Source organism: Simochromis diagramma, unplaced genomic scaffold, assembly GCF_900408965.1.
Source record: "Simochromis diagramma unplaced genomic scaffold, fSimDia1.1 OVJJ01000044.1, whole genome shotgun sequence".
Classification (NCBI taxonomy): domain Eukaryota; kingdom Metazoa; phylum Chordata; class Actinopteri; order Cichliformes; family Cichlidae; genus Simochromis; species Simochromis diagramma.
The window spans coordinates 300,576-322,641 of NW_024386942.1; the positions used below are offsets into that span (position 1 = coordinate 300,576).

A 22,066-nucleotide genomic window follows, 5' to 3' on the forward strand; every position below is an offset into this window, starting at 1 on the left:
TGACTCAGACATCAGCACTGTGAAGCATCTTCAGCACACAGTCGAAACCAGTGACTCACGCTGGAGGTGAATGTAATCTTGCATCTATGTGGGTCAGCGATCCTCGAGAGGCGTGAAGACAAAATGTACAAACTGACCTCAGTTCCTGGATGAACGAGGTCTGTGTTCATCATGCAGTAAGTAGCAGCTTAGCCTGATGTTGCTGTTGCACTTTGAATTCATCCTGTGGACAGTTTTGGGATCGGCCTCGTTGTGAGTCCACATCAGTGCACTTTAAACTTTCACTCACCTCCACCACCACAACCGGGGCATGCTGGGAAACCGTGAAGACACACAAACAGCAGCATGCTGTGGATTTCTTCCACAGAGCACACAGTGGACTGAAGGTCACAGTACCTGCAGAGCCCAGAGAGCTTTTAGAGAATGAAGGTCACAAATTGTGTGTTTAGCCTGAAAGACAGGGCTGAACTCTGAGGGACCTCACAGTCCAGAACACGCTGTCTTCTTTTTCTTCTCTGTTATATAAAATATTGACGTGTGTGTAAAACCACAGCAGTTAACGGGACCCATCGATGCATCGACGCTACGTTCATGCTGAACCTTGATGTGTGTTAGAAACCAGAGAGAAATCCTGGATATGATGAACCTGCTCCATAGTTCAGGCTCTGGATCAGCTACAGTTTTATTTACTTATTTGTTTTTATTTATTTATTATCAGCTGAGTGATGAGGTGTCATGTGACCACCGTGTGCTGTGTTGACAGCGCAGCCTACAGGAGACCCAGTTAAACCTTTATTTATGAAATCATTATTATCATAATGGTGCAGATTATAATTACAGATGTCAATAATAATATGAGTTGTTGTGTTTTTAATCTCAGATCATAACTCAGCTGGTCGCAGCTGTCACTGACATGCGCACTGAGCGCAACATTTTAATGCAGCTCTGCTGGAGATGTGAGAGCATGTGCATGTTGTCTGCTGGTAGCTGCTGTCACGCAGGTGGAGTCACCGCGAGCTGCCGTGAGCGGACACAGACTGCACATATAGGAGAAGATGGAAGCTGCAGCAGGAGAAACAGCCCAGCAGAGTGCAGACGGAGCAGCATCAGTTGGATCCTCCGAGCTGGAGTCAGAGCTCAGACACGGACATGTGCAGAGACCGGAGCAGCCAGCTCCAGCAGGTGTCCGGTATAAATTCATGTAATAAAGCCACAGCAGCGCTCTGACTTTATTTTTAGATTCTTTGATTCATGATGTGGAAAACCTGAGATTAATCTTGGATTTGTTTTCTTCACACACATCCTGGAACAATCTGGAGCTGTGTTCGTGGGCTTTGACAGGATCCTGTCTGTAATGATAATAAGCGGCTGTGGGGCTGTGACACACATGTTTCCATGGCAACAAACACAGCAAAACGTCAAAGCTTCCCTGTTATCGCCTCACAGCGTGTTCGTGTTCACGCGTTGTGTTTTTAATGTAATCACAGTATTCCCACGGACACGTCGCGGTGCACCTTTCACTGACTCGCTAGATCACAGGTTTATCTTAAAATATTTTTACTGAACTATTGTAATATTTGCTGCCATTTCTGCTGTGCTCTTGGCCAACTTACTCTTACAAAAGACATTTTAATGTTAATGAGATTTTTTTTAACTGCATAAATAAAGGTTATATAAAAGTCACTGCCAAAAACTGATTGCGGCTTCTACCTTGTTACACGAATGTTGTTTGTGGCTCAAGATGACTTTATGTCATCCATAAGGGAAGCATTTGACATATGTTTCACATAGTATAGCCCAACAAGTTACTTATAGCAGTTTAAATACGAGCAATCAGTTTTTGGCAGACAATCACTTTTTGGCACAACACCGGCGCACTTTTTCCATAGGCATGCTTCTAGTGGTGGGCACATGAAGAACATGAGGGGCGTGAAAGCTCGGGGAACCCTTAACCACTTTCTTGTCCACCAGGCCACGGCAGAAGCAGATATGGTATGTAAACACTGGTTTGTTTTTTTAAACCCTCTGGTTAAGGTTAATATGGGCATGTGCAGTGAATATCAGCGCTATGTGGCCAGAAGTGTGATAATATAATTTATTTTGTGTAATAAACAACTGCAAGGATAGATGATTACAACAAATAGATGACTAATACATAAAAGTAATACATAGATGAATAATGATGATGAGTTATGATGCGTAATCATGGGAACAAGTGGGTTTACAAACAGGAGCAGCTGATTAGCTTTAGAAAAGCTGAAATAATACCTCAACTGAAGCAAATTGTACTAAATGCACCATATGTGCACAGTTACAAGAATGATTTTGTTCTATTGTTTTCTATTAATTTATATAATTTTAAGTTAAGCAGGACAGAGTTCTTTTAAAGAAAGATTTACTTATATTCTCAAAAGTTAAGCATGACAGGCTTCTGTTTAAGAAAGAGACCTGTTTTACTGTGTTAATGTTGTCATTTTGAGCTAAAAATAAATGGCTAAAGGATCATTTGTTTCCCATATGGTCATATCACAAAGAATATGCATCTGCTTAAATCAAATTCAAGTCAAATGGTTAAAAAATAATTTCACACACAAAAAAAAAAGAGCTACCACACTGGGAAGGGTGAAGACAACTGGGTCGCCCGGCCCTGGCCACGAGGTGTCCCTTATTTATTTTTCAGGGAGTTGGCAACCCTAAGCGCCACGAGGTTTCCACACAAACTAATTATTAGCTCCAGATGCTAATCATTAGCTTCATGGCTAATTCACATCTCTACCAATAACTTATATGCTAATGACACATAGTGGGGATCAGTGGCCAAGTTTCCCACATCCACATCAACCCTGGGGACTTATCTTGAGATACATCTCAAGTTATTTTCCTATTGTGTATCTGCTTACCTGCAAATGTATAGACATAGTGCATCGTTACACAGTTGTACAACCTCTCACAGCTCTTTTAGACGCACTGCCTTATGGTTAGTGGCTGGACTGATTTACTCAGCTAGAGCTGCTCGTTTTAGGGGATTCTCCCTCTTGTGGTGCAACGGAGCAATAACTACCCTTCCCGCACTGATTGGAGACTGGGGCACACATTACTTTACAACAACCAAAGAAAATGACATATTTGAACATATCTATCATATATTGACATATCTTCTCTCATTCTCTCCCCTCCCTCTCCTGTTTCTACTTCAATCATGAAACTGATCAGTGATCAGCTGATCGGCTTTTCTCTCTTGTTTGTTTATCGCTCTGAATCTTACAACAAACGTTTTCATCTGATGTCAAATGTATAAAAATCCATTATTGTGCATAGTGATTTTTTTAGGGTCCCATCATAATTTCTTCAGAAGTAGCTAAGTTCTGTATATGATGCCAGTATTTTCCCACATTTTCTAGATACTGTATCAGTACTGTGTGTAAAATGGCATCAAAAAGTCAATTAAGTTTTATTCTTTCTCACCTGTCTTTCTGTCTCCTTTCACTTTTTAAAGGTTGCCATGTTAGAAAAAACAGCCCTGCCATGCTGTATATTGATGTGGCAAATGAATGGTTTATGAAAGTATATCTAAATCTGTCATCAGTAATGATCATGTCTCACCTCTAGTCTTCTCTGTCTTAATTTCAGGTTTTCACCATGTGTTGTAGATAGTTCAGGAGGTTAACTCGACCAAGCAGTCTACTGTCGGGTACTGTTTAAAATACCAGAACAGGGAGGATGGTGTAGGTTTAAGTTTATTAGATTGATACATATGTACCAACAAGACAGTGTACCTGTGACAACAGCGTTTGTTTTCATTCAAAGGCTTTATGGTTTTTCCTATAATACCTGGTGGGCCGGTCTCTAGTCAAAATGCCCGGGACGATTTTTTGTCCCAGTCCAGCCCTGGTGATGGTTGAGTATGTATATATTAGATTTAGATTTTTTTAAAGGCAATAAAGAGATAACCTGTATAATTAATCAAACCTGAAAAAAAAAATTGAAATAAATATTTAAAAACTCCAAAATCATCAAGACATGTAAACTATTGACCACAGCTGGTTCACAGCATCTCCTACCTGGTTTGGTATCTCCTTAAAACATCTTGTACGTCTGTGTTTGTTAACTATCAGGTTTGTGACCAATTTCATTTTCTTTAGAATAACTTTCATAAAGAAAACCAGATCTGCAACTTTATAAGAAATTGCTTTGATCAACAACTTCTAATCTGTGTATTACAGACTGGAATAACCAACCTGACATAGGAGTGTCAGACAAACAGAGGATGACGGCCGTAGTGATAGATGTACCGAATGACAGCAACATCAGGAAGAAGGAACATGAGAAGCTGGAGAAATACCCAGGCCTCAGTGAAGAGCTGGAGTAGATATGGAGGGTGAAGGTAACAGTGGTCTCAGTGGTAGTGGGAGCACTCGGTGTGGTGACTCCCATGCTAGGCGAGTGGCTCCAGCAGATTCCAGGAACAACATCTGAGAGCTCTGTCCAGAAGAGCGCAGTCCTGAAACAGCTAAGATTTTTTTATTGTTTTATTTCATAGAGGTAGGTTGAGCATTTGTACTGTATCGCTTTAAAGGACCGTCTCTTTCTCTGCATGAGACCAGTGAGTCTGTTTTTGTTCGGCTTCTGGAGATTTGAGTCACAAACAACAACATCACACTGACTCCACTCTGACATCACTGATCAATAATCAAAGAACACACAGATCAAACTGATTGATCAGCCATCAGAGGAGTCGGATCAATGGAGCTGCTTCTGTTCCTGATGTCCCCTGTTTGATCCTGGACCTGAACTCTCCCTGCAGAGGAGACACAAGACAGTCAGAGACACAACACAGTCAGAGACACACACACACACACACACACACACACAGTCAGAGACACACACAAAAACCACCAACCAACCATCCAACCAACCTTTGAGAAGCAGTCTTTTCCTTCTGAGGAGTACAACACCCGTTTTGACTTCACATCTGTATCTCCCACTGTCTCTCTCTGTGGGGTGTTTCAGCGTCAGACTGAGGTCTCCAGTTTTTAGAGGGTCTCCATTCATCGTGGTTCGCCCTCTGTAATCCTGATCCTGTTCTTCAAGATGGTCAGATCCACTATGATACAAATGGACCTTCCTACATTCAGGTTCACAGTATTCCCACTCTACTGTGGCGTCTTCAGGCAGGTTTTGTGTGGTTTTGAAGGGCAGCTGGACAGACTCCGCCCCCTCCTCCACCTCCACCTGACACACTGAGAGGACAACAAACACAACATGAGCTGTACAGACAGCAGCAGGTGTTCAGAGTTGTAGAGAACGCTGAAGGAAGCAGATCAGATCAGAAGGAAACAGCACAGAGAAGTTAACGTTTTGATCTGTCTGGTGGTGCTGTAATCTCTTTGTAATGTCTCCTGTCAGTGTGGAGCTGCTGACGGCTGCATGTTTGTGGCTCTAAGAGCATTTTCACACCAATGGTTCTTTTACTCTGGTCTGAACTTAACCGGACACGCAAAGCAGTCAAACAGAACACACAGCTTAAAGTGAGGGATATAGCGACACAGACCAAGGAAAACATGGGGCTTAAATACACAGAGGAAATGAGAGAAAGGAAGGAAACACAGCTGGAACAAAATCAGGCTTAATGTGGCAAGGGATGGGACAGAAAACACTGACATCCCACACGGACCTTCAAAGTAAAACAGAAAACACACCGACTAAACTCACAGACTCACGAGCAGACACATCACAGACATCAGCTGCAACTGTCCAAAACTGGACTTCCTCTCCCTGTAACATGCCGTCAAAAACAAAATGCACCAGTGCCAGTTCTTATTTCTAACAATCAGCACTCAAGTCCTGATCATGTCTCATTTTCATGCAAATTAGATCCTTTTCTGAGAAGCTGCAGAGAACCCACACAGTGCTGCAGGATTGCTCTCCCCCCGCTTCAGGACACCTACACCAGGAGATGCCGGACTAGAGCAGCGCAGATACTGAAGGACCCGTCCCATCCTGGCAACAAACTGTTCCAACTTCTGCAATCTGGTAGAAGGTTCCGCATCTTCCGGGCAAGGACAGAGAGACTCAAGAGGAGCTTCTATCCCCAAGCCATCCGTGCCCTAAACACACACACCCGCCCTCTCACATCATCTATAATTGACTGAGACAGGACTCTTCCAGACACTAAACCAAGGCACAATGTACATTTCAATTCCTTTAATTTTAAATATGTTTATATTGTCTATCCTGTAAAATAGTCAGATGTCTATTCATATTAATGTACAGAATTCACCTGCTTGCTGCTACTACTGCACATTCACCCAGTGTATATACTATATGTCTGTATATATATATATAATGTTCTTCCTCTACACCCCCCCCCCCCCCCCCAATTTGTGCACATGTCGAGGAGCGTGTCAGGTTACATTTCACTGTGTGTTATACTTGTATAACTATGCATGTGACAAATAATAAAGAACCTTGAAAGAACCTTGAACCTTGAACCACAGGGAGACTGTGCAACCTGCACTTGACAACAGTATGATCTGTCACTATGGGATGGCAATTTCACCTCTCCTTTCACCCAAAGGAGATAAAGCAATGAATGACTGAAGTTTCTGTCTTCAGTATTGGAGAACTGACTCTTAATGACCAGCATGCAGACACTGAGAAACAGACAAATGCAATGCAGCCTAAGAGCAAGTCAACATCTGATTGGCTCTTGTGTCTCCAAAATATTTTCATCTTGTTTGTATAAATTGATGAAAGAGTCATTTCAATATAGATTTTGTCCTGAAGTATTGTAGTTTTTATTTTGCCTTTAAGACCTACCATAGAACCAAGTCCGCTAGAGCTTATCTTTATATTTTTACATGCTGTAGTGCCATTCTAGGGAGCATTTCAAGTTGCTATACATCAATACAACTGTTATAGCTCAAATTTTAATAATATGTATGCATTAAGTCCACAGTAACTACATAAATTGCAAAAAAGTGCAATGAACCAAAAAAATTGAAATCATCTTAGGGTTGTTTTTTGTTTGTTTGTTTGTTTTTTAACTTATTTCTAGTTAGGGAAATTTAAGAGGTTTTTCCCTCAAAACTGTAAATACAAAAAAGTTGCACAAAATAGTTTCCAACCTCAGGAGATTTATTTTGAGTGTCTTCTTAGTTTAATTTATGGGATGCGCCAATTTTTAAGCGTGTTTCTGGAATATTATGTTATTGTTGCTGCAACTGCTTTTCATGCATTTTTGCATGTGGAAGGAAACCATGACTTAGGATGAGCTGATGGAATAAGAAGTAAGTGCAACTGGTTTCATATGCAAAAACAATTATTGCGCTAGCTTATGTGGTTGCAGTTCTACAGGGATTTAAATACAGTGACGCAAAATGGAGCGTGCCTGCTCCGACCAGTCTTAAAGGGTTAAGCTTCTTTCATCAGAAAAAGATAAAAGATTGTTGGTCAGCCAATAATGGTAGGAACAAGCACGGGTCATCTAGTTCCAACATTGACCTCTGACCTTTGACCTGTATGTACAACACTAACCTCTGACTTTCATCTCCACCTTTCTCTTCAGCAGGATGTTTCCCTCCCTGCTGTAGACGGTGCAGGTGTAGGCTCCTGTGTTTCCATCTGTTGGGTATTTCAGGGTCAGACTGAGGTCTCCAGTCTTCAGCAGGTCTTCATTCATCTTTGTTCGATCCCTGTAAACCACTTCCTGTTCTCCAGGCTGGTCAGAGCCGTTCTCATACACGTGGACATTTTTGTTGTAAGAGTTACTCCACACGACTTTAGCATCTTCAGGCAGGTGAACTTTGGTTTTGAAGGGCAGCTGGACAGACTCCACCTCTGAATCCACCTCCACCTTGGGGTCTGAGAGGATAGCACAACATGAGCTGCACATACATCAGCAACACTGAGCACAGTTTATTTGACTGGATGAAGTCAAATATTTGCAGTTCAAACATGTTTGACTGGTTCCAGTATGAAATATTCTATTTTTTTATTAGTTCTTTATTTATCCAGGTAAAAAATCTCATTGAGATTAAAAATCTCATTTCCAAGAGAGACCTGGCATCATGGCAACAAAAGTCACTCTAACCACAAACGTCATTCTAACCCTGTTAGCTGAGGGATATGATGAAATTTCAACATGTCCATACTTTCTTTATGGCTTAACCAAACATAAAGGCCCAGCCAGAGATAATGTTCATCTGGATGGTGATTATGAACTTTCTGAAGGAAAACTGACTATAACGTAGCCACCAGAGGACACCTGCTGACCATCAACATTGTGGTAGTGTAGTAGGAGACACTCACCTGACATGAAAGAGTGCCGGAAATGAAATAAAAGACCTCCAGAAACCACAAGAAGACCCAGGAGAACCAGGAGAGCTGTGGCCCAGGGTGGAAATGGTTCTGTGGAGAAACACACAAAAAAAGCAAGATCTCTGAATCGTGACTTTGATTGTTAGCATTGACCTCTGACCTGTGTCAGCATCTCTGACCTTTGACCTGCAGCACTACTTTCTGTCTCAGGATGTCTTTGTCCCTGTAGATGGTGCAGATGTATCCTCCACTGTCTCTCTCTGTGGGGTGTTTCAGGGTCAGACTGAGGTCTCCAGTTCTCAGCAGGTCTTTGTTCATCTTCGTTCGGTCTCTGTAAAGTCCGTCCTGTTTCTTAAGGTGGTCGCTTTTGTGTGGATACACATAGACCACTATGTCAGCACAAGTCCACTCCAGTGCGATGTCCTTTGGCAGCCCAGGTTTTGTTTTGCAGGGTAAGAGGACAGACTCTGACCCTTCCCCCACTGTCACCTTCATTGGGTCATCTATGAGGACAAGAGCAACATTATCAACCACAAGAGCAGGAGCAGAAAAACATTAGTGGTAACTGAAACCTGATGAACATCTGCATTCCTGAGCTCTGACTCTGGCTTTTTACTGGTGAAGATGTCTGATGGTATTATTTGGTTTACCGGGCATTACTCACCAACAGGGAAACCACTGAAAAGTGGGGTGAAAAGAGGGGAGTGGACGAGAAGTGCTCAGTGTATCATGGGAAGTTTTTTTAAGGATATACTACCTCTCCATTTGACCTCTGACCTTTGTCTACAGGACAGATTTTTTCACCTGTGTTTTCATCAGGGGTTTGTGGCTGACCTTTGACCTGCAGCTGTACATCTGTCAGTCTCCGTTCTCCTGTCCCATCACTCATGGTGCAGGTGTAGTTGCCGACGTCGGTCCGTTGTGGTTTTCTCAGAGTGAGGCTGAAATCTCCAGTGTTCAGAGCATCGACCATCATCGATGTGCGCCCGCTGTAATGCTGGTTTTGTCCTGTAAGGTCATCTCCTCCTTCTTGTGTCATGTGGACAGTTTTGGGATCCAGATCACTGTGAGCCCACATCACTGTGGGTTGATCAGGAATGAAGCCTGAGAACCGGCAGGGCAGCAGAGCAACCTTTGCTTCCTCATACACCTGCACCAGCACAGCCAGGGCATGCTGGGAAACTGAGGACACATAAACACAGATTAGCTGCACGCTGTGGGTTTGTCTCAGAGACCACATTTATCTGCAGGGAGCAGAGTAGTCAGCCAATCACATTAACTGTAGTTTATTTTAATCATCAAGGGTTTTCAGCTGTAGTTGACAAAGGTGAAGTCTTGCACCTCTTTAGTCGAGCACATATCCATGAAACTGCCGTTTCTATTCTGTGGTCAGGTATCGTCAGGCACCTGACTGCCGCTCATCATTTCAAATGAGTAAAAATTCAATTTCAATCAGCAGTTTTCAATTTTTACAACTAAAAATACCATCAGGAGTTTCTCAGGGGTCTAAACTATAGTATAAATGTTGCCGATACTAAATGGTCTGCTTAAATAAGTTAATATATCAAAAAATGTTTGTTTCTGTCTGCTGTGTAGGCACATCGAAATGTGCATTATGAAAAAATTGCATTGCTTTAGTTGAGTGCATTGCAGGGGAAGATCGTGTAACACTGAATCAAATTTTGCTAAAAAATAATCTCTGGGTTTTTTCTATAAAACTAGATCCTTGAAACATGAACTGTCTAATTGGTGCCAAGAAAAATGTTATTGATCTCAGAGGGAAATTCATCTATCTGACATAACTCGTCAGCCATTTGTGTGAGAATTAAAAGCCTGATGAGTCAGTACTGATGGTTTCTTCTTCCATAAAGATGTTATGAAGCGGTCGATCAGAGGTGTTGTGCCCAGTCTGGCTCACAGAGACAGCTCTCCTCACTAGTTTGTCCAGTCTCCTTGCATCACTGTTCCTGATGCTGCCTCTCCAGCAGACTGCAGCGTAGAGCCGCACACTTTCCACCACAGACTGAACGCCTTCAGTATTTAACTGCAGAGAGATCTTCGTTTTATTAACAAAACGAGGCTCTCGCCCCTTTTTTTATAGTTCGTCTGTGTTCAAGTTACAGTCTAGTTTGTTATCAGGGCGTAAACGTAGATATTTATCTTTGTTACCACCTCTGTGTGACACGAGCTTTCAAAGGCGGAGGAGGCCTGAATCTTCATAGATCTGCTATCATTTCCTTTGTCTTTGAGGTGTTGAGTGTGAGGACGTTTTTATCCAGTCCAGTCGCTGAATCTTGTATTCAGATTCCTGGTACACAACATGATGGCACCATCACCCAAGTATTCCTGGTTATGGTAGGACTCACAGTTGCAGTCTGCTGTGAGCTTGTCTTTGAGTATGTTGTGTTGGATGTATTGAAAACATTAGAAAAATGAAAGAAAAAAACATGTAGCCGGACACTGGCACAATACAGGCTGCTTTCCACGCTGCCTGCACCCAACACTACTGCACGACAGCTGGGCAGCAGGTTTCATCCATCCATCTGCTGCTTATCCAGATACGAGTCGCTGGGGCAGACAGACCCAGGCCTCTCTCTTCCCACCACCCTCAGTTCTTAGGTGGAGAGTACCACGTCATTCAGGCTACGTCCACACGTACACGGGTATTTTTGAAAACGGAGATTTTCCGTTTTCGTTTTAAAAAATAATCCCGTCCACACATAAAGGCAGAAATGAAGGAAAACGCTGCTATGAACATGCCAAAGCAGCAGGTGGCGCTAGATTCCTAACCGTGCAGAAATGTTGGCCAATCAGAAGTCTAGAAGCCTCGGTGGGAAAAAGTAAACAAAGCTGGGGCATAGAAGCAGAACCGAGTCGTATGTGTGGAGGGACAGTAACTGTGTGTATATGTAAGCATTTAAACACTGCAGAGAGTAGAATTAACAGAAACAGTATTGTAGAAATTCATTTCACCGAAACAATAACGTGGCGCACAGTGTGACGTCAAAAAGAATGCGCACACCTTTGACGCTGCGTTTTCTCCGTTTTTCTAGTCCACACGTAAATGCAAAAGCTGAGTTTTTGAAAATATCCACTCTGGCCGGAGTTTTTAAAAATCTCCGTTTTCAGTGACCAGAAACGCCGTTTACGTGTGGACGAAAGGTGCAAACACATAGAAAAATCTGCGTTTTCAAAAATACCCGGGTACGTGTGGACGTAGCCTCAGTTGTAGTCTCTCCAGCCTGGGCATATATCACCAGCTCTTTCATTACCACCACAGACCAGTACAACACTGCACCAGTCCATCTGCTCCACTGTCCTGATGACTGATGTTTTGGTTTCACTGGCTCCTACACATTCAGCTACAGTCTGACCATTTCACCGGGAAAGTTACATTAAACTTGAGAGGTGTAGGAGCGACTCCTGCTGTGCTGCTTTCTGCAGTGCTGCGTGCAAACAGTGCAGAGCTTCTACTAAACCACAACATTGTTTTTTGCTGACAGTCCTGCAGACTCAAAACCATCAACCATCAACAAGCATCCAGCCTCACTTACACACACACACACACACACACACACACACACACACACACACACACACACACACACACACACACACACACACACACACACACACACACACACACACACACACACACACAGCAGCTGATTGTAACATGAGCTCATCTGAAAGGCACCAAGAAGAATCCAGAGATTTGAAAGTTGCTGCTTTGGATTGTTAGTTTGATCTGAATCAGAATCCAGTGTTTGATGGAAATCTGCTCCTGCTGCACTTCAACACATTAAAGAGAGAGAGATGAAAGAAAAGCTGATGATGAGAGCAGAGAGAGGAAGGTGTACTTACCGTGCAGGAGGATCACAAACACCACAAACATCTTCATGTTCCTGTCAAACTCAGAGACTCTTTAAAAGCCCTTCAGGACATCAGCTCACAGCAGCTTCACTTTCCTCTGCTGATCATCTACTGACACTCTCACACTGCTTCAGACGGGACATGAGGCTGACGGCTGCAGTACCCACCGTGACCATGTCACTGCTGATCCACAGAGTTAAATCAAAGCCTGTGAGGAGAAGTGTGAGCAGACGGGTCAATAAGGTGTGTCGAAGATCATTTACAGCCCTGCTCGACCGAACTTCAGCAAAGCAGCAATAAAATGTGAACTTTGCTAAGAAACAAAACAAACTTGTTAATGTTTAATTTTGGTTCTTAAGTGACGAGTTTAAAGTTTCAGGTCGGTGTTACAGTCTGTATGTAGAGAATAATACAGACATAAAGCCTGATTCTATGTTAAAGATCAGTGTTTGTACGAGTATCCTGGTGACCTTTATGACATGTTAGATACTCATGTGATGACTGAACTTTGACCTTCACACAGAAACTCAAACTCTGTTAAACTGAACCTGCAGCTGAACAGGTCAGGACTTCCTGTAAGATCTTAGTTTTTACTCTCTGATGGTTTAACTTCAGCTTTTCAGCACATGTATTTAAAATCACAGTCAAAACCCATAAAACACTTTAAACCAGCTGCAGGTTTGATGTGTTTCATTCATTTAGTGTCATTAAATAAGTGAACAGCCTCACCCTGTGTAAACATGTCTTTAATTCCAGATCAGTTAATGTGATGCTGTTAATGAAACACTTTGAATCAAAGCTGAAAGTCACATGTTGGTCGTGCAGCTCCACACAGGATCTAAATAAAGGCTTTACTGAAGCACCGATGCCTCGTTTTACACGCAAAGCTTCTCAAAGAGAAACAAAGAAGAAGAAGCAGTCAGTGAATGTGACACAGACACATGAAGAAGTCAGACAGGTGGAGCAAAGCTGAGCTCTGATCCTGGCAGAGGGTAAAATCAATGATTAACTTCTACAGTTCAGGACAGAAGGACTCTGGGCTTTGTTTCAAAAACCGTGTTAACGACAGAGACGTTTTACAGGCTCAGAATGGACTTCAGTCTTTTCTGGGTGTGACAGAAAGATGCTGCTCGAACAGCACACATGCTAACACAGATTTATTGTAAATGAATTGTGTCTGTAAATAAACTGTAAATCAGGAGAGAATAACATCTCTCCTTCATTTGTGTAAATAAAGCTTCTTCTTTTTCTGCAATATTCAGATTTATTATATTTCCAATGTTGTGATTTTACTGTGTTTGCTCAGACCCAGCAGACTGAAGGATCAATGTATTTTTGAATAGATCAAAAAGTGCCCAACAGCGCCCTCATGTGGCCACTCATGACCCTGTATTTATTTGGAACTTTCCCACGCTCACAGAGCAGCAGCTTCCACATCCACACTCATTATGGTCACTGGTCTCTGGTTTATTTTAAAACTGTATGAAGAAAATATAAAGTTTAAATAAACTTTATTTTCTGTTGGGTTTATGAAACAGTACAGGGTGTGGGAAAGCTTTAAGATCACACAAGTGGATTAATGAAACATTTTCATGCTCCCCAGTTAGACTGTTAAACATACTGATGGAACAAATGTGCTTCACTGATGTCGAAAACACACGAGGCTGCTGTAGCTCAGGGGGTAGAGCAGGTCATCGACAAATCAGAAGGTTGATGTTTGCTTCCCCTTTGCAAATAAAATCTGTTTGGGCAGCTTGTTGATGTGAATGTTAGATAGAAAGCAATTATGTAGAAACACTGTCTGAGTGAGTGATTTACTTTTTGTTTCCTTCTCTCACCCCAACCGGTCGCAGCAGATGGCCCCGCCCCTCCCTGAGCCTGGTTCTGCCGGAGGTTTCTTCCTGTTAAAAGGGAGTTTTTCCTTCCCACTGTCGCCAAAGTGCTTGCTCATAGGGGGTCATATGATTGTTGGGTTTTTCTCTGTATCTATGAAGCGCCTTGAGGCGACTTTTGTTGTGATTTGGTGCTATATAAATAAAATTGAATTGAATTGAATTGAACTTGATACAAGATATTTTTACTTGAAATAATGAAAAATCTGCCAATAGAACAAGTGAAAATTCTCCAGTTTCAAGATTCACTGGCTAATAACAAGTTCACATATCTTACTGAAATATTACTCTTTAGCTGCTTTTGTCTTATTTTACGTGTCATGACTTTTTTTTGTCACAAGAAATAAGACAAACATACTTGGTAAGAGTTTGAGTTTTTGAAGTGATGGTCACCAGCAGAGTCAAAAAGGAAAAACTGCCCTGCTAGAAAACAGCTTAACATCAGTACAACACAGAAAACAGACAGTTTGGTGTGTGTGTCCTGTCCAGAGTGTAATATCCAGTATTAAGGACCTCTGACCTCAATCTAAACAGCAGTTACATATTTAGGTTAACAGAACTGAATCATTTTCACTCTGGCTGCTTTTTGCATGCCAGTTAAACCATCTGGTGTGGACAGCGATGTTTGTAGTTTGAGCATCTCAAGTCCACTGTAGTTTCCTGAGGCAGGCCAGCTGTGTAGCAGAACAGAAAGCTTCTCCACTTACATTTCCTAAAGAACAGAGAGGAAAGCATCAGAATATGTAAGAATATGTAAACATGAATGCAGTCATACAAAAGAACAACAAGCAAGACACAGACTCACATACCTTCTCTGCTCTGTGTTGTAATGCTTCATTCCTGTGAGCACCGTAGACATAGGCTATGCAAACAAGGATGACCACAACACAGAATAAAATTATGATAAACCACTCCATGAACATAGATCCTGTTGTGAAAAAACAAACAGAAAATTAATATCACCCAACACATTTTAACCTGGGCCTGAGTCTGGCATTAGCCTCTGATCTGTGGTTACAGCAGGTGTAATTTATTTATGACCTTTGACTTGCAGCCATACGCGTCTCACTATTAGTTCTTCTTGTCCATCAGTGATGGAGCAGGTGTATTTTCCACTGTCAGTCTTCGTTGGTTTTCTCAGAGTGAGGCTGAAGTCTCCAGAGTCCAGAGCATCAGGTCTCATTGATGTGCGCTCGCTGTAACGCTGGTTTTGTTCTTTAAGATCATCTCCTCCTTCTCGTTGTAGGTGGACAGATTTGGGATTAAGATCATTGCGAGTCCACATCACTGTGTGGTTCTTAAATATAACTCTTGAGTACTGGCAGGGTAATAGGACAAACATTTTCCCCTCATTCACCTCCACCACCACAGCCTGGGAAACTGTGAGCACATAGAAAAACACAAATTAGCTCCATATTTTGAGTTTGTTTGCAGGAGTGCAGGTAATTTATTTATAGGGGCAAGAAATACTGAAATCAAAGAGCATTCAATCTGCATATGTCGAACTTCTCTGAAAAATGCACACTATGTGAGGGAAATGAGAATAGTCCAGTCTGAGTGCACCAGTTCAACCAGGGAAACATACAGATTCATTTCAGGTTCAAGACTAAAGTTAATGACTTTAATGTCATTCTAACTTGTAAAATCAAACTCAAACAGCGTGAATGTATTCAAATAATGGTTTTAGATTTCACAAGCCTGGAGCACTGGGAATATAACTTTGACCATCAAATAAAACAAATGACAGCAAAACCAAGAAGTGTTGGTCCTCCATCAGTCTCCTCTGCATACATTTGTCACATTACTGTTATCCTCCTGGAGGATGTAAAAATCATTCCTACCCAAGACATCCTCTTATTTAATGCTGGTTGGTCTAAAACGTCTCAGATTCTGAGCTGGGTTAGGTGACTGTGAAGGTCATAGTATATGATTAACACATCTCAGCATTCATTAAATCATTTTCTTGCAACCTACTTGTAATTGGTCAGTAACTTGGTCAAGACAAAGCTGAAGTTTAAAACAGTTAATAAAAATAAGATAAAATAAAATAAAATAAAATAAAATAAAATAAAATAATAATAACAATAACAATAATAATAATAATAATAATAATAACAATAATAATAATAACAACAATAATAATAATAATAATAATGAGAAAATCCAGGAAATCTCCAGGCCCAAATTGATTTTTTACAGACTTTTATTAAAAAAAACAAAAACAAAAAGAAAACATGGTCTGCTTCAGTATTGACTAATTGTCCCTATTCTTACCATTTTAGGCTCTACGCCATCATGTTTGTCTTTAATGGGCAGGATTAACAGTTGTGGAAATATTTGAAGTGCCTCAATTCTATGCTTTATATTGACTAAAATGCCACATAACCATATAGTGTAGTATTGAGTGGACACAGCCCTGAAAATAAAGGCATTAGACTACGTGTCCTTGGGGGGTAGAAGGCTGTAGACTCTCGCCCACGCTTGCCTGGGAGAAAGTAGATAACAGGGGGTCATCTTCTAGTGGAAAGTTACTGAAACACTGTTGATCAGACTGGAGAGGGACCAGCAGATTGATTGTTTGATTGTAACTGATTGTTTATTCTGGGAAAAAAAGGAATGGCATATTACTCTGTTTTATGGTGGCTGTAGCTCAGGTGGCAGAGCAGGTCAGCCACTAATCAGAAGGTCGGTGGTTCGATCCCAGGCTGCATCCTGGCTGCATGCCAAATATCCTTGGGCAAGATACTAACCCCATGTTTGCCTACTGGTGGTGGTCAGAGGGCCCGGTGGCGCCTGTGTCTGGCAGCCTCGCCTCTGTCAGTGCGCCCCAGGGCAGCTGTGACTACAACGTAGCTGCCATCACCTGTGTGTGAATGACTGAATGTAGTGTAAAGCGCTTTGGGGTCCTATGGACTAGAAAAGTGCTATACAAATGCAGGCCATTTACCATTTATGATGCATTATACTGCTGATTTATAAGAAATACTGTTTGCAGAGCATCATGGCCTTACTTTTCTGATTACAAAGAGAACAGAACATACAGGAGGAGAAAAACAGGAAGCCAAGGTCATGACTTAGGCTCACTGAGAGAGAGAGAGAATGCGAATGCTTAGTTTGGAGGGGGGCCGAAGCTATAAGAATGTGAGAAATGGTCACGTGGACACTTCGAGAGTTTGCCAGACACCCTCCTGTGCATATCTCCCGTCCAGACGTTTGTAATGCTTGAAGGGTTTGTATGGAATAATGAGAATTGTATGGATTAAAGAGATTGTTGATTCAGCATTAAACACCGAGTGTTGTTCTTCCTTCAGCCTGAAGGTCAAAGAGTTGGGGATTTGACACAGTGTAAAAATGATGCTAGTACCAACATTTCTAGATGTATTTGAATGCCTTCCAGTCCTAATTCTCAAACCCTTTTTTAAATCTCTGGTTTCCTTAATCAATTATTTATTTGGAATGGAAAACATCCAAAACTGAGGAAAGCTCTTCTTCAAAGACCCAAGCTGGTGGGAGGCTTGGCCCTTCCCAATTGACAGTACTATTATTGGGCCACAAATATCAGGAATGGGCTATTACTCTGTTTTATGATGCATTATATTGGTGACACTACATTCTTGAACTGTCATCACCAGTTTGGGTCACCATGGTTTCTTTATCACTTTCTCGTGCCTAGTAATAATAGAGTAGTCCATCAACCTCTTAGAATTTGGTCCCAGTTTAGGAAGAGTATTGGCCGCCAGGCTTTTTCACTTCAAAGCCCAACTGGAGCAAATTAATTGTTTTTTCCTTCAGTGATGGTGTTTCACATCTGGCACAGAAAGGGTCTAAAATCCTTTGCAGACTTATGTGTAGATGGACAATTTGCAAGTGTTGGCACTGCTGCTCTTCAGTGTTTTTGCTTTTTACAGGTCACACACTATGTGCAGACACTGACAGTACGATTCCCTCAAAACGGACGATCCTGTAGATGATTTTTTTAATCCTCAAACGAACATCAGTTCTTTGCAATTTCCTTTACAATTTACAATGTTCTTCAGTAGCTTTCATCAAGACTAAATAAGAAAAAGACCTTAACATTCATATCAGAGATCAACTGTGGGATTCTGTCCTTGGCCAAGTCTACAATACAGCAGTGTGTGTTCGAAACATGCTTATTCAATTTAAGATCGTGGGGAGCACTGGTCCAGGGCTAAGTTGGTGTGCATATATGCAGAGGTGGACCCAACCTGTAGAAGGTGTAGAGGTGCTCCTGGTACATTGCTTCACATGTACTGGTCCAGTCCTTCACCGGACACACTCTGATTTCTCTCCAGATTTCGAGCATTAAACAAATTTTTTAACCCTCCTAACTTCTTAATGAAAACACATAATAAGCCATTAAGCAACAAGCCATGAACTATATTAATGAAATCAATCATCCCCATTGTTTCCATTTTACTTGAAATAATTTGTGAAACAATAGTTTATAGTTTTAAATGTATAACAGATTATACATTATTCATATCACAATCAACATTTTAAAAAAATGACAGTAATATCATTTGCCTCAAGTAAAATACAGTAAAACATCTTTAATGATAATAATAATAATTGGAGGTAACAGTACCGTTCACAAGTAGCAGAGACAGTAGAAACATCTTCATCCTGCTGTTAAATGAATCCTGATAATTTGCTGCTGACTCAAATGAACTGAGGCACATCACTCCATCACATGACTCTATCAGCTGACGCACAAAGACAATAACTTCCAATTCCATATAGACGTCTCCATGTGTGAACCACAGAGAGAGGAGGCGTGCCATTACTGCAACTACTGAACAAAACCAGAAGAAACATCTTACTGCTCTCACTCAAGAAAATGATTTTTTGCAACTCTGGTGCTTTAATAGGTGCATCAGTTTCTTCTGTTCGTGTCTAAAGATATTTTTAAAAAAGGAAGTCAGAGCAGGAGTTTTATTGTTCCAGCTAAGCAATGTGTGGATATCATAGCATAAAACATTAAACACCTTCATGAATGCAGAGAATAACCCTAATCCAATATCTGACAGCCTACAGGCCTCCAGTGCATGCTGGGAGGCATGGAGGTATGTATGGTAATTTGGTCACATGTGCCTTAAGTGGAACAGCTGCGGAGTCCAGACGTTGGAGTTCACGCAGCATCAGCAACAGGCTTTACATTAAGGAGCTCACGGGAGTCAAATAAAGCTGACACAGAGGAACAAACTCTTCTTCTGTACAAACAGATTTACTGGTTTCACTGAAGTTTGAGAGAATGACAATGATACTGGTGCATCTCTTGTTCTTACAAGTGCTTCAACATCTGCTTCAGTAAATGTAAAGGTTTCAGAAGTTTCACAGAATATATGAGGCAAATATTTTCCTTTCATTGCTGAGATGATCGAACACATAAAAAGTGTCAACAGTCACATCTTGACTCGTTCTTACTTCCTGTTTTCTGCGTTTAATGTTTTTTTCCTTTTTTGTTCCTCAGTTTTCAAACTGAGGCCTTCATTAAGTTGACTTTAGGATTATTGTGGTTAAGCACAGAAGATTAAAGCAAAGCTCAAAAAATTCCAGGTCACATGTTTTTGTGTCTTTATCATCATGGCACGGGTGCATTTACCCTTAAAAAAATGTTTCAGCATAAAAGCCTTAAACAGACATCACGCTGGAAATGCTGGCTCTTTGCTTGTGGTACCAAGCTTCTGGCTGGGATGAGACTCCAGCAGTGGTGTGATGGGAAAGTTAAAGACTCTGCTGTGACCTCAGTGAGGGAAGATGTTTCCATGTTTCCTGTCACCAAGTTCTGTTGTTTACATGTTGTTCTGTGACTACAGCAGAGAGTTTGTCTCCTTCTTGGTCAGAGACATGCAGACTGTTATTTGATCAAAGGCTCATAAAACCTACAAAGATAATCTGACTGTACAAACTTCAGATTATTTAAGCACATCAGAGCTGGTCCACCAGCAGGAACCTTCAAACCTGGAGACAGTGTAGTGTCTAATAAGAGCATCAAACATGAGAAGAAATCAGAAAATCACATCCTTTTAGGCAAATTTCATAAAAAAGGAGTGAAGTCTAAGCACTCATTCAACAGTGACATTTACTGCTCTCTAAATCACAAAGACTGAAATTAAATCTCACAACGTAATCAAGCAAAATTGAGACTGTTTAGTTCATAAATACTTAAACTACCTGAGGTTTAACTGAAAATATACCAAGTAAGGATGATAAACAGTAACATAGTCTAAGGGCTAAGAAGCATACTAAAGCTTGATGTCCTAGTTACCACATCAGGTCACTCTCTTCATTATTTCTTCCCCTGCTGTGGGGTACCTTCCCTCCAGGCAGGATGTTGGCGCTTCAGCACCACAGAGCAGTGTGAGGATGGGTGAACTGAGCTGAGTCAGCAGCTGAGGGACAAAACAGGAAGTCACTGTTGCTTCCTAACAGTCAACCAATCACAGGCCTCACACTGGACAGACGCTCAGACTGGAACAAACTTCCTCTGAGATGGGTTGATGGTTAAATAATTTTTCTATCTGTTATGTTTTCAAATATCGTGAAGTCACAAGCAAAGCGAGAACACACCAGGGTAAACATTTAACACTGAAATTATTAATCAAATAGACAATGTGATGTTTTTGTATTGTTCATTGTATCATGTGGACAAAGATATCAAAATGAGGGATGCTGTCAAACTTGAGTGTTACACAGCTGTGTATGTCTAACCAAAATTTGGTTGAATCAGTTCAAGGAAAAAAAAACAAGAGTTGTAATGTTTCACAAGCTCAATCACAAAAGTAACACAGGTCCACCTCAACTTTGAGTCTTGTTTTAAGAAATACTAAAACGGGGTAAATATAATAAGTCAACTTTACATGCATTTTCTTAAGTTTTGGAGAAATGGGTGAAACACATTTAGAAAAAGCCTTTTTATATAATCGACTCATCTCCATTAAAAGCTTGCAAATGTTTTCCTGAGTCAGAATGATGGAAGAATGGATGAATTAAAGGGTAAAAACCAGCGTTAGTAAAAAAGTTGAAAACTTACGGTGGTTATATATAAACATACATACATACATCTATATCTATATATCTATATACATCTTGGTTCGGTCTCTGTAAAACTGGTGCTGCTCTTGAGGCTGGTCGGAGCTGTTCTGATAAATGTGGACCTTATTGTCAGCATTGTTTACCCACTTCACTTTACCATTTTTAGTCAAGAAGTCTCTCCTATTGCACGGCAGCTGGACAGACTCCACCCCTGAATTGACCTCCACCCTGTAAACTGAGAGGACAACAAAGTACAACGTGAGCTGTAAAGACAGAAGGACACTTTAGTGTTCATTTTACAATCAGAATCAGAATCGTGTTTATTGGCCAAGTATATGTGCAGACACATACAGGGAATTTGGTTCCGGTAGATGGTGGCTCTCAAGCACAGCAATGTAAATCACACACACACACACACACACACACACACACACACACACACACACACACACACACACACACACACGTCTATATATACATTACACATACATACACAAAGCTGTGTAAACCAACTATAAATAACTAATCTGAACTTATATACATAAAATAGGTTGGCAGCCTTATGAAATTTCCCCTTGTGGGACTAATAAAGGTATATCAATCAATCAATCAATCAATAAAGTACAGAAATGAGTGAGGTGGAATGAATACTACAAAATGTACATAAGGTGCAGTTGCAGTCTGGAAGTGGGAGCAGTGTGACAGGTCAACTGTTAAGAAGGGAGATGGCGAGGGGAAAGAAACTGTTCCTGTGTCGGGTGGTCCTGGTCTGCAGGCTTCTGTACCGTCTGCCAGAGGGCAGCAGATCAAAAAGTCTGTGTGCAGGGTGTGAGGGGTCTGTGATGATTTTACCTGCCCGTTTCCTGGTTCTTGAGAGGTACAGATCCTGGATGGAGGGCAGGGGGGCGCTGATGATCCTTTCTGCT

At 41.3% G+C, this 22,066-nt stretch overlaps 2 protein-coding genes across 3 annotated transcripts in view; both read right to left on the minus strand.

The window, feature by feature from the left end:
- Positions 1-14,074, minus strand: part of LOC120737277 (butyrophilin subfamily 1 member A1-like) — a 56,365-nt gene extending 42,291 nt beyond the window's left edge. The window contains exons 1-5 of one of the 2 annotated variants that reach the window (XM_040037892.1): positions 12,184-14,074; positions 9,154-9,501; positions 8,506-8,822; positions 8,311-8,409; positions 7,672-7,863 (exon numbers count right to left, since the gene is read on the minus strand). In XM_040037892.1, the coding sequence (XP_039893826.1) occupies positions 7,678-7,863; positions 8,311-8,409; positions 8,506-8,822; positions 9,154-9,501; positions 12,184-12,220 (987 nt within the window). In that variant the 5' untranslated portion in view covers positions 12,221-14,074 and the 3' untranslated portion in view covers positions 7,672-7,677. Of the gene's footprint in view, positions 1-7,671; positions 7,864-8,310; positions 8,410-8,498; positions 8,823-9,153; positions 9,502-12,183 lie in introns of those variants that run through there. The other variant, XM_040037891.1, reaches the window with a different exon arrangement.
- An 86-nt stretch (positions 14,075-14,160) lies between these two features.
- On the minus strand, positions 14,161-21,107 carry LOC120737281. The gene is made up of 4 exons (XM_040037897.1): positions 18,691-21,107; positions 15,126-15,464; positions 14,890-15,012; positions 14,161-14,796 (listed from the first exon to the last, which is right to left on the minus strand). Coding segments are annotated over exons 1-4 (660 nt in total). The 5' UTR covers positions 18,887-21,107; the 3' UTR covers positions 14,161-14,794.
- Between the last annotated feature and the right edge of the window lie 959 nt (positions 21,108-22,066).

What these genes read in the sequence shown, in the direction of transcription:
- LOC120737281 (XM_040037897.1), bottom strand. Translation starts at nt 18,886, where the DNA reads ATGGCACGCCTCCTCTCTCTGTGGTTCACACATGGAGACGTCTATATG. An exon ending in GTCTCTGCTACTTGTGAACG is followed by an intron (nt 15,465 to 18,690) that starts GTACTGTTACCT and finishes ATGTGCTCACAG; the next exon opens with TTTCCCAGGCTGTGGTGGTG. An exon ending in CGTATGGCTGCAAGTCAAAG is followed by an intron (nt 15,013 to 15,125) that starts GTCATAAATAAA and finishes TTTTCACAACAG; the next exon opens with GATCTATGTTCATGGAGTGG.